The sequence below is a fragment of the Octodon degus genome, unplaced genomic scaffold (genome assembly GCF_000260255.1).
Source record: "Octodon degus isolate 3935 unplaced genomic scaffold, OctDeg1.0 scaffold00014, whole genome shotgun sequence".
Lineage (NCBI taxonomy): Eukaryota > Metazoa > Chordata > Mammalia > Rodentia > Octodontidae > Octodon > Octodon degus.
Window position 1 is genome coordinate 10,970,350 of NW_004524590.1, and position 12,531 is coordinate 10,982,880.

A 12,531-nucleotide genomic window follows, 5' to 3' on the forward strand; every position below is an offset into this window, starting at 1 on the left:
AAAAAAAAAAAAAAAAAAAAAAAAAAAAAAAAAAAAAAAAAAGAAGAAGAAGAAGAAGAAAAGAAGAAGAGGCTCGTTGGGGGATTGTCTTGCTCCTTCTTCCTTGTGAGGGACACAGCAAGAAGCCCTCACTAGACACCAGATCTGCCACTGCCTTGACCTTGAACTTCCCAGTCTTCAGGGCTGTCAGGAGTATGTTCCTATCGCTTATAACTAACCTACACTGTGGTATTTTGTTATTGCAGTGTAAACTGATTAAGACAAATTTAAGAGCTTATTGTGGTGACACAGGCCTATAGTGTCAATTCTGTGGGAGGCCGAGGTAGGAGAATTTCAGGGTGAGCCCAGCCCAGGTAAGGTTGTGACAATGAGATCCTGTCTCAAAAATAAAAATAAAAATAAAAAGGATTGGAGGAGTGCTCAGGTCTTGGGTTCAATTCCCAGTACCGAGGAGTGGGGATGGGGGCCAAAATTTAAAAGGGAGTCACTATTATTATTATTTTGTGTTTAGAAGTAACAGCTCGGATTTACTGGAAACCCTTGATGAGAAAAGGTAGAAGACACTATTTTTGAGCTGTTATGTAACCACAGTTTGTTTAAAACAAACAGGCCCGAGAGAGCATTCGGACACAGAAACAGAGTAGCAAACCGTGGTGGGAGAATTTTCTTTAGCTCACATAGAATTCATGTTTAATTCATGGCTATTTCAAGCCCAAGGCAAGCACATCTGCTTGTTGAAAGAACAGCCTTGGGAGATTTTCTTTCTCCAAGGACATTACTTTGGAAACAAAAACAGGCCGAGCTTTCCTAATGGGTCCTGCTCATAGCAGGTAGACAGGGCAGTCTCCACTTCCTGTCCTGTGCTTATTCAGGCTCCTGACGGCAGGCACCGCAGACCCAGCTGCGTGGTACTGGTTGCTCGGTCACTCCTACAGCGGCCTCGGCCTCAGCAAAAGACAATCACTGAGGTGGTGATGGCGCCATCTGGTGGCGGCAGGGTGGCGGCAAGGCTTGGCAGCGGGCTGAAGGCGCACGTCATCGAGGTTAGCAGCAGCCTAGATGCGAGGTCCTTCACATGATCAGGTAACTTCGTCCCGTGACTATTCGAAGGTCGTGGGTGAGAAGCGACTCCCCAACCACAGAGGGCTGGGGGCCCGCCCACCAGGACAGAGGCAGGTCTCCAATGCTCGGGCTTTCCTTCTCTCTCTCTCTCTCTCTCTCTCTCTCTCTCTCTCTCTCTCTCTCTCTCTCTCTCTCTCTCTCTTCTCTTTGTACAGGGTCTACAGAGTCTACAGGGTCTCACTATGTAGACTGGACTCAGTGATCGGCCTGTGTCCAGCCTCCCAAGAGCTGGGATTACAGGCGCGCGCCACCACGCCAGGTCTCCGGCTTTTCTTCTTACCGCAATGCTATTATTTTCCCTGGCTCTGGAGATTTTAGATTCTAAAAGTAGGCTAAAATAAGGAGCAAGATCGCTGACTTTATCGTGAGATGGCAGCAGGTGAATGAACAAGGAGAAAGGCACAAGCCTGTCTGAACTCTTGTCACTGACTCAAGTGGGGGGGGGGGTGCTTTCTGCCTATCTCAGGCCATCTCCAGGCAGAAGGGGGCAGTAAAGAGGGGAGCCCCTCGGAAGGGACGGTGCCTGGATGAGCCTCGGGAAGTACAGCTTCATGCGCCTGGCTACGAAGGAAGCAGGCGAAGGAAGCGTTCTAGGGTCACAGACTGATCTCAAATACCTGTGCAGGCGCATGGGTAGTGGACCCGGGGTGACTGGACTGGACGCTGGGTGCCTTAGTTCACCTTCCGTTGTGGAAAGCCTTAGACCGAGTACATGATAAGGAGAGGGGTTTGCTTTGGCTCACAGTTCTGCAGAGGCTGAGGGCTCACCTGTGGGTAGTCTCTGTCTTCGACGGGTCAGGCAGGGCTGAGAGTGCCAGGGATTGGAATCTCTTCCAGTGCATGATTCCAGGAATAATGTCCTGTGGTAGAAGTTGGCATGAGGTTATGGCGTGAAGGGGAACTGCCTGGGAGGATGCAGGCTAGGAAGGACTTCTTTCATTCAAATGGCTTTTCCAGTCACAAAGGTTAGTCCCAAGAGTTACCACCTCATTAAGATCAATTAAATTTTCTGAAGTAAAAAGGTAATTGCTCCAGCAAGGGCACTGAACAATGTAACACAGAATGAGAGATAAAGGAGGGGTGCCCTGCCCCATAAATTACCTCACAGGGAACATGCTGCACTGTGAAGGAGGTGCTAAGGTCATGTCTGAAGAGGACTGGGAGCTCATCAAGTGGCCTGCCACCCAGGGACATTGGCGACATGATGGTGACTGCTCTCAGGGCACCATAGCTCAGCTGAGTACAGGGTGGGTGTGGGATACAGGCAGGGGACCAAGGGCCTCATGAGGGCTGCCAGTGAGCGTGGAGCCCCTCCTGGTGGCAGCAGGGCTCCACTGAGGACTTCTAAGCAGGAACCAGCATGATCAGACTGGAGAAAGGAAAATTTCCACAGAGGCCTGACTGGAGCAGTGTGAGCCAGTGGGGGGCGGGAGGGGAGACCCGGGGAGAGAGCAGCAGGCTACACATATAAGAGGCAGGCTCCTTAGACACGAGGAATGAGCTTGGGGGAGGGATAGAGGGTGAGATGAAGTCTATGCACAGCGTCAAATTCTATGTACAATCCTGCCCACAGAACAAAAAAGCAAGTGGGTGATGTAGGAAGAGGAGGTGGTTTGGGGCACAACTGGTGGAAGCTGGGCAAGGATAATGATCTGTTTGGGAAGTGCTTGAGTTTGAGGGGCCTGTGGGGACCCCGCAAGGGTTCTGGGGCATTTAGGTCAGGTTGGTCACCCGGGGAGAGAAAGAATTCTTTGGAGCCAGTTCTTTTCTGCTCAGTGTCATGTTACCCTTGGGCCATTCAAGGGTTTCTAAACTTACTGGGACCAAGTAAAAGGAGGCCAGGCCGTGGTGTGGTTCTGCTTTCAGGTGACCATTTTTGCATGGTGCAAATATGAATGAATGAGCACCAGGTGTCGCCTGAGAGTGAAACAGTGCGGACCCTGGACACGGGTAGTGTGGAGCTCACAGGTGAATTCTGACAGGACAGACAGGGTCCTGAGTCTGCACCTGGATCCAGGAGGGCTGCTGTTTGCAGCTGTGGTTGGATGCCTCTTCTTTTTCAGTCCCAGCTGTGACCCTCTGACCTTGTCCCTTGCATCTCCCTTTAACCCAAGGCCAGCGCTGCCAGGGGGCCGGGTGGGGGATTACCGTGTGATGGAGAAACTGCTTCTGGGTGAGAGGGATGCTGGAGCCACAGTGCACCTCGTGGGTGAACTTGTACTTGGGATGGGTACACAGGTGGTAATCTATCAGCGTTTCTGAGTAGGTCAGGGGGTGCTTCACGGCAAATAAGCCCGGGTTGGGATTCTGTGCGAGAGAGAAGAAGAACTCTCTGTTGACGGTTTCCAAGGTCGGCTAAGGACGGGCGTCAGCTAACAGCCTCCCTGGCTCCCACCAACACTCACACTCGTCTGGGAAAGGGAAGCTGGAGAGCACAGATGCCCCGGAGCTGGCCACACTGTGAGTGGCCACTGTCACTCATAAACGCTGCTTCGTGGGGTCGAGGGCTTCTCTGCTTGCCTTGTGAGCTTACTAACCACCCAGGGGAAGAAGCACAACTGAAAATCGCGTCTTAAAGTATTTGTTTGTAATTATGATGGATTAGGGGGAATGATCAAATAAGCAAACTAGTTTTCAAAAGCAAATGACCTTCTGGTTCTGAGAAGAAAAATAGCCTCCTAGAAACTGCTTTGAAGAGAGGACTGAGAAGAGAGTGACATTTGATATACCCGGAAATGCCAGCATTTAACATTGTTTAGGTAATGTTTTTAATTCGGGAAGGCTCCATTGGGTTGTAGTATCTGGCTTTGAGATTTTCTTTCTTTCTTTCTTTCTTTCTTTCTTTCTTTCTTTCTTTCTTTCTTTCTTTCTTTCTTTCTTTTTTTTTTTTTTCCTTAAAACTTTTTTTTTTTCCTTAAAACTAATTCTCTGGCAGAACTAATGGAGTCACAGAACAATTGTATCACAATACTAAAATCTAGAGCCCTTTAATGTTCTTCTCAGAGCTTGCACAATGAATACCCTGCTTTTGTCCTAAACAGCACAGATTTTCCCTGACAGCTGTTTAATCTCAAATGTTTAGGAACCATTAGGCTAAGATTTTGTTCATTTTCTTTGTTTGGTTTTCCCCCTCAGAATTCCATTTGATTTATGGGGTTCTGATCTCACTGAGAAACAAAGGCTCTCTCCCCACTTCCATTTAAGGAACTTATAGCTAGATGGGGAGGCGTCTCAGCCACCCCCAGGCACATCTGGGAGGGTCCAGATGTGGACTGCAGGTGACCCAAGAATACTGGAGAGGCTGTGGGCTGTGGGTGTGAGAGGCTGAGCTGCAGCTTTGGTCAGGATGAAGGCCTTGGGGAAGATGCCCAGGGGTTCTGGTGGAGGCATGTAGAGGAGGGGTGGACAGGGAGCCCGCTTTACAGAAACAAGCCCACACCTTCATGGGTCTGTGCAGCAGAGCAAGGGTTGGGCAGCATATAGGAGCAGGTGGTGGGATGGGAATGGGGCTGGCCACACGCTACTGGAGGAAGGATGGGGCAGAGGTGCATAGCACCAGGGAGGAAGAAATTGCCCATGTGCCCTTTGGGGTGTCTCCTATTCTGGTTGACTGAGAAGGTGCTGAGATGAAAGCAGTGATTTTGGAAATGCCAACAACATTGTCTCCAATAGCTACCGTACTTCAGATTCCCCTTGGTGGCCACCACTTCCAGGGTAGAGCGGTCTGAGCAGTCATTCCAGGATGATTTCAGTTTTCATTTCCCTTAACTATTGAATGCATATGGTGGTGTCTCCTGGTGTCATCACGCTGCTGCGAGGATTTGCCATGAACAGCCAGCCACGGGCTCCGCGGGTGCTGCCTGTCCCCAGGCCCAGCCCAGTAGTGGTTTCTTTCCTTTGTTTCTAGATTTTGAGCCTCTGAGGGTCACAGCACTAATTCCAAACATTCTGCTTATTCTTCCACTCCTTGATTTTCAAGCTCCTGCAGGAGCTACTGAATCATCACTGTGTGAGGCGAAGCTTTTCTCCCTCCACAGGAAGGAACTTCTCTTCAATTTTGAAAATTGCACTGTCCTTGTTAGTAACTTGCCCTTCTACCTGAAATGATGCACTTGTCCTCCTATTCCTTGTTTCATTATGATTTTGAGACAGTCTCCTTATGCTGCTTAGGCTGGTCCTGAATTTCTGGGACCTAGCGATCCACTGCCTCAGTCTCCCAGGTGGCTGAGACTGCAGGCGTGTGTCCTCGTACCCAGCTCATCATCTTACACTGAGCATCTTCTCTTTAGGCAAACTGAAAACATTATTATTATTATTATTATTATTATTATTATTATTTGCCTTCCCTTTCATCTCTCTTCCACACTTTTACTTTTATATTATTAACATTCACACTCGGGAACCACAACCAAGACTTGCATGTTTTGTTCACAGTTTGTCTCGAAAAATTGAAAATGAATGAATAGCATTTGTTTCGATGTTAGTGTGTAAACATGTAAGTCTTTTGGCTTTTGGGTTTATATGTCTTGTGTGGGAAGGTTCGAGATTGTGCTTGCCTCGACTAGCCTTGTGCCTGTGTTTCTTCTCAGCATGACACAAAGCAAACCAAACCACTTAAACTAAACTCAGTACTGTGGCTGTTGGAAAAGAGTTCTAGTACCAAAGCTACATGGATTCTATTTTTAAATGTTACATAAACCCTTTAAAACATATCAAATTTTAGTTTTTAATTTTGTTTCCTATTTGGAATGCCTGTGGACCTTTACTGACTTTTTTCCCTCCTAGAGTTTATCCTTCCTGCCTCTCGCCTCCTGTCCTATCTCTTTCCTTTTCCTTCCCTCCATTCTTCCCTCTCTACTTCTTCTCTCCCTCTACCTCCCCTCTCTTTTGAAGTCTCTACTGGGGATTGGATTTAGTTTATTTTATTATTTTTTTAAAAAATTTTATTTTATTTTATTTTTTAATTTTTTAAAAAATGTTTTCTTTCTTTCTTTTTTTTTATGGTCAGCTCAGCCCACCCTGGGGGTAAGGCTGGCATGGCATGTGGTGCTGGGGATTGAACCAAGGTCCCTGCATGCTTGCCTAAGCTTGCCTAAGCAGGTGCTTTAGACCACTGAGCTATCTCACCAGCTCTGGACTTAGTTTAGCACAAGCTAGGCAAACGCTCTACCACTGGGCTACATCCTTGGGTTTTTAAAAATGATTTTACATTTTGAGATGGGGTGTTGCTGAATTGCCCAGGCTGGCCTTGAGCTTGCAATCCTCTGGCCTTTTAGGCTCTGGAGTAGCTAAGCTCACAGGTGTGCACCACAACACCTGGCTATAATTGTTTTCTTTATTTGAATGTTGTGTCTTTGAGAATCCTTGAGTATATCCATTCTCTGAACTGCGCTGTTGGTGTGTGGGGTTCCACCTTCCTAGACCTCTGTCCTCCAGGGCCCTTCATCTTCCCTCTCGTAGGCTTCCTGTGCAGATCTCACCCCAGGGCTTTGCCACGATGCCTTCCTGGTCATCACCAGTCCTTCCTCGCGTTCTGTCTTCTCTCTCTCTCTTTCCTTTCTTTCTTTCTTTCTTTCTTTCTTTCTTTCTTTCTTTCTTTCTTTCTTTCTTTCTTTCTTTCTTTCTTTCTTTCTTTCTTTCTTTCTTTCTTTCTTTCTTTCTTTCTTTCTTTCTTTCTTCTTTCTCTTTCCTTCCCTCCTTCCCTCCCTCTTTCCTTTTTTTTCTTTCTTTGCTTCCTTCTTTCTGTCTTTTGTTTTTTTCCTTGAGGTGTACTAATAGTTTCTTTCACTTCTGTACTGATGTAAATTGCTGTACAACAAACCACATATTTGATGTATACAATTTGTTATGTTAGGACTGAGGTTATAGTTGCAAAACATCACTGCCATATACATACTGTAATACACATTCCCATCACCCCCGAGGTTATTTCAGGCCCTTTGTCATCCTTCCATTACCACTTGTGGTCCTTCTATCCTGCCGACTGAACCCAGCCCCAGGCAGACAGTGACCTGCGCTCTTTCTGCATGGGTTACTTTGGATGCAAATGGAACGATACAATATGTGCTCTTTTTTCTTACTCATCACAAATTATTTTGAGAATCATCCATGTTGTTATATTACCAAAAGTTCCTGCTTTTATTACAGAGAAATATCTTGTTGTATATTCATACTATAATTTGATTGTGCAGTAACCTTTTGGTAAACCCCCACCCTAGCTCTTGGAGCATACACAGCTGCCAAGAATGTTCTTACATAAGCCTTACAAAATCCAGTGTAAGGGGGAGTCAAACCACTGTGGGATCACAGCTCCCCTTTCAGTCCAGGCCTGGCCTACCTGGACCATCTTGGGAGAGCACTAGGCTATCTGAGGGAGGGAGACAGCACCTCACTGGAGGCCTAGCTGTGGAATAGGCTCACAGCCACCTTACCAGGAAAAGGAGCACTGTGAGGAAGATATACAAGAGCCAAGGCTTTGGAGAAACGCAAAGCTAGAGAGCAGGTGTAAGAGACAACACGGCAGCACTGGGGAACCTGCAGGCAACAGTGAGGAACCAAGGCTGGGAGTGGAGGGACGTTAGGGAGAGAAGGGCTGACTGACCCACAGATAGTGAGCAACCCATTCTTCCCCAGGATTGTACTAATAGGACATTCAGTGCACTGCCCACATTTGCTAGTGTGCGCCCATGGAGGAGCCCTGGACAAGAAGAGGGCAAGGAGCACATGAGAATGTAGCTCTTGGGACAATGAGTGAAAAAGGACTGTGAGTGGAGGGATTCAGAATGGCACTTGGGTCAGAGGGCTTTCTGCTAAAGGTTTGTGGAGGGCAGACAGAGAGTGACTGCAGTCCTTGGCATGCAGTGAAGGGAGCAGGACCTCGAGGTCCCTGGAAGAGGTCCACAGAGAATCCAAGCCTGGCCAAGCTATGCCACATCTGCCCTCTCCAAAGTAGCTGCAGGGGTCAGATCTTGGGACAAAGACAAAATCTTGCAGTTAGCCAAGCCCAGAGCACCACTTGCAAGCAGGAGGCTGGCCCAGAAGGACGGCAGGATCAGCAGGCCTTCTGCTCACAGGCTGGCATGGTGCATCCATGCGGCTGGAGAACAAGACCCTTGCAGAACTGCCAACTACTCCAGAGCGATCCAAGCAGCGCTGACAAGATGGAAAGCAGTAGCCATGGGGCTGAATTGCTTGAAATCATCTCAGAAGCAACAAAGAAACTCGATGAGCTCAAAAACGATATAACCAAACACAGTGGACTTACTGAACACACTGATCAATGAGCCTAAAAAGGTTCAAATGAAAAAAAATCAGAAGAGCTAACCAAAATGATTCAAAATATGAATGACAAATGTACCAGAGAATTAGAGTCCATCAAAAGTGCCAAACAGCAATCTTGGAATGAAAAATTCTACTGAAACTGTGAGCAGAAAATATTACATCTAGAAGGCAGATCGGAGGCATACTCAGAGATACCTTAAAAACAATGAGGACAAGGAAAATTGATCCAGCAGCTACTAGATGACCTAAAGAAGACCAACTTGAGTTAGAGAAGAGACAGAGGACAGCACTCATGGAACAGAACTGTCTGCTTATAGAAACAATTGAAAAGAACTTCCCAAGTAGGAGAAAGAAGGGAAAGAATTCAATACACAGGTAAGTGAGTCATATGGATCCCCACATGCCACGACCAGGGAAGAGCTTGTCTGACACATTGTAGTTAAAATCCCAGAAGTCCAACACAAGAATAGTATTTAAAAACCTGTTAGAGAAAAGCAACAAATCACTCGTAAACCCACTAGAATTACAGCGGACTTTTCAGCTCCACCCTTAAAGGCCAGGGGAGCTTGCAGTGAAGGCTTCAAGTCGTAAGCCAAAACAACTTCTAACCGAGACTAGTATGTCCTGACGAGAAGTCCAAGCATTCCGCGATCACCACGCCAGCACTCCCCAAAATTCTCATGGACATATGAGAGATAATGAAGCCAAAAATGTGGGAACCCCCCGCCAATGTAACAGATACACCAAGCAGGATGAGCAATTAAACAAAAGGGGGAAAATTAAGAGAATCAGCAACCGAAAAATAATGCAATGACAGGAATAAATCATTATCTTTTAGCAATAACTCTCATTATAAATGGGCTTGGGGGCCTGGCCCTAGCTCAGTTCTTTAAGTGGCTGCTTCCACAAAGCTGTCAGCCTCAGGTTGCTGTAGTTCGATCCCCACAACACTCCAGCCAGCCAAACCAGCCCTGAGGGCATTTGGAGCAAAAAAAAAATCATTATAAATGGGCTCAAGCACCCAAGCAAAAGGCACAATCAGGAGCCTGGATCAACAAAATAAAGGCCAATGCTATGCTGTGTATAAAAGACACATATAATCCAAAAAGAAATTCATACACTAAAAACTATAGGATGGAGAATAATATTCCATGCACTTGGAGCTAGCAAATAATCAGGAGTAGCTATCCCATTTTCAAACAAAGCACATTTTAGGCAAAAACTGATCAGACAAGGCAAAGGCCATTACATATTAGTTAAGGGATCAGTTTAACAGAAATAGATAACAATTGTAAATATGTATACCAAAATACTGGCCCAACCAACTTCACAAAACACTCCTGAACATCAAAGATGAGGTAAACATCAACACAATCATAGTTGGGGACCTTAGCATCCTACCTTCACAAATAGAGAGATCAACTAGACAAAAAAAAAAAAATCCACCAAGAAATGAATTAAAAGGTCTGGGGAGATGGCTCAGTGGAATAAGCACTTCCCTGGAAAGTGCAAATACCTGAGTTCAATCCCTGGTTCGGCAAAAAAAAAAAAAAAAGAATTGAGTCATACCTTTGAACAAATGGACTTAATGGGTATCTACCGAGTGTTATGTCCCACAAAAAAGAATGCATGTTCTCAGCAACAAAATAGACCACACAAAGCCCACAAAGCTTACTTACATAAACACAAAATAATTTAGCCCATATATGTTATCAATCATAGCACGTTGAAACTAGACGTCAATGGCAGTAGAAACTAGCCAGATACCCGGGGATTAAATAGCACACTCTTAAATAATCAGTGGGCCACAGGAAAAGATCAAGGAAGAAATGAAACAGTTCTTAGCATGAAATGATTCAACATATCAGAACCCACGGGACACAATGAAAGCAGTCCTAGGGGGATGTTTATTGCTATCAGTGGCCATATTAGAAAAAAAGAGTGAGGCCAGATAAATTATGATAGACCTCAAGTTCCTAGAAAAACAAGATCAAATCCAAGTTAGTACAAAGAAGGAAATTAGGGGCTGGGGAGATGGCTCAGTGGAATAAGTGCTTCCCTGGCAAGCGCAAGGGCCTGAGTTCAATCCCCAGTTCTGCCAAAAATAAAATAAATAAAAATAAATAAAAAATAAAGCCACAGTTACCAATTAAAAAAAATAAATAAAATTATTTAAAAAAACAAGGAAATTATATATATCAGAATGGAAATTCATGAGATTGAGACTAAACAAAAGTATAAAGAACTGATGGATCAAAGAGTTGGTTCTTTAAAAGAATAAGCAAGATAGATACTTAGCCAAACTCACCAAAAGAAAGAAAGAAAAGATCTATATTGATATAATGAAAAATGAAAAAGACTAAATTACTTTGAACACTGCTGAAATCCAGAAGATGATTAGTAATTAGGCACCTGATCCTGAACTTTTCTTTGTGGGAAGGGTTTTGACTATAAATTCAACTTGTGTAATAGATTCAGAGCTATTTGTGTTATTTTTCTCCTCTTGAATAAGATTTCATAGTTTGTGCCTTTATCTAAATTTCCACATTTAACTTAAGTTGTTGGATTTATCAGCATAGGTTTTTCAAAATATTAACTTATCTCTTTAGGATCTTTAGTGATGTCATATTTTTCATTCATGATATTGGTAATTTGTGTCTTTTGTCTTTCTTTCCTGATCATTTGGGTTAGAGGTTAGTCTGCTTGATTTATTTTGGTAACAATAAGTTTTCCTCTATTTTTTGTGTTGCTTCTGTTTGTTTTTCAGTCTGATGCTTATTCTTTTTTTCATAGTTTGGGCTTAATCTACTCTTTTTTTGTTTTACTTTCTTGAAGGGTCAGCCCAGGACGTTCATTCGAGATTTTTCTTTTCTAATACAGGCACGGAATGCAATACAATTTCCATCAAATTTTTGTTTGTTCTCACTTTCATTCAGTTAAATGTACTTTCTAATTTCTCTTGATTTCTTCCTCGGCCTATATGTATATGTCCTACGCAAGTAGAAAGACCGTATTTTATAAAAATAAATGCTGGAATTGTTAAGAGACAGAAACACTAATATTTTCTAAAGAATTACATAAGGCCAAGCAATTCTGAGGATGCTATAGTTTAACACTTGATAATACAGAGAGAAAAAATTCCCAGTGAGTGTTTTGGTGTCTTTTAGTGGCGGCAAATCTGTGGCACAAATGTTGCAATCGGCTACTTGTTATCACTGAGAGCGCTAAAAGATTTGCCATCATCGTTAGAGGGTAACTGCTAAACTAAAGGAACACTGAGTACAAGCCTTCTGCCAATTGTTACTTACAAAGATATATAGTGGGTCATAGTCCGGGGACATGCCCAAGTTCTCAGGTGGCTTCATGCTCAAGATTGAGGGCTTGCCAGAGAGTGGAGAGGTTGAGCTCTGCTTTGGAAGTGCTATGATGGTGGTGACTTCATCCTGTTAAGGACCAAGAACAGCCTATAAATCTTGATGCCAGGACAAAGGGCTGAAGGTGAGAGCTAAATTAATTATTTGATACAGGGTCTCGCTATGTAGTTTGGATTCATAGTGATCCTCCTTTCTCAGCTTCCCTAGTGCTGGGATTACAGTGTGTACCACTGTGCCTGGCTTTGGTGGCCTGCATCGTATGCCCAGATTTCCAGGGCATGTGGTATAGTGGATCGAACTCAGGTCCTTGCACTTGCCAGGAAGGTGCTTGGACTGCTGAGCTATCTCCCCAGCCCTGTGAGAGCTATTCTCGAAGGTAGGGTTATGTCACCTCAGCTCCTTGCTTCAGGGGCCGTCTGAGCTTTTGAGATTTGTAACTTGTTGAAGACTCATGGATAGAGAATGGCTGGTATCCCTTAATTTTGTACAGCTGAGGAACCTAGAGGCAAAGAAAAACAACTGACTAAATATCTTGACCCCCCACCCCATTTGGTGTGTTCTACCACACCTATAGCTATTGGACTGTGGCAACTGTTAGTTTAGACTGTTGGTCTGGACAGCACTGGGCAGACATAAGAGCCAGTTCTGAGCTCTTTTCTGGGCTGGAACGCACCAATTTTGTTCATAGTTGCTTCCTCATGCCACATGGTTTGCCTCTAGAAACGTACCACAATACTTTTTTTTTTTTTTTTTT

The 12,531-nt window shown here is 44.7% G+C and overlaps 1 protein-coding gene across 1 annotated transcript in view; it reads right to left on the reverse strand.

Annotated features, from left to right (window-relative positions):
• The window catches only part of Cfap221 (cilia and flagella associated protein 221), an 85,503-nt gene that overhangs the window by 30,600 nt on the left and 42,372 nt on the right, over window positions 1-12,531 (reverse strand). The window contains exons 13-16 of the mRNA XM_023709684.1: window positions 12,169-12,276; window positions 11,712-11,846; window positions 3,271-3,429; window positions 1,891-1,982 (exon numbers count right to left, since the gene is read on the reverse strand). Of these exons, the coding sequence (XP_023565452.1) occupies window positions 1,891-1,982; window positions 3,271-3,429; window positions 11,712-11,846; window positions 12,169-12,276 (494 nt within the window). The remainder of the gene's footprint in view (window positions 1-1,890; window positions 1,983-3,270; window positions 3,430-11,711; window positions 11,847-12,168; window positions 12,277-12,531) is intronic.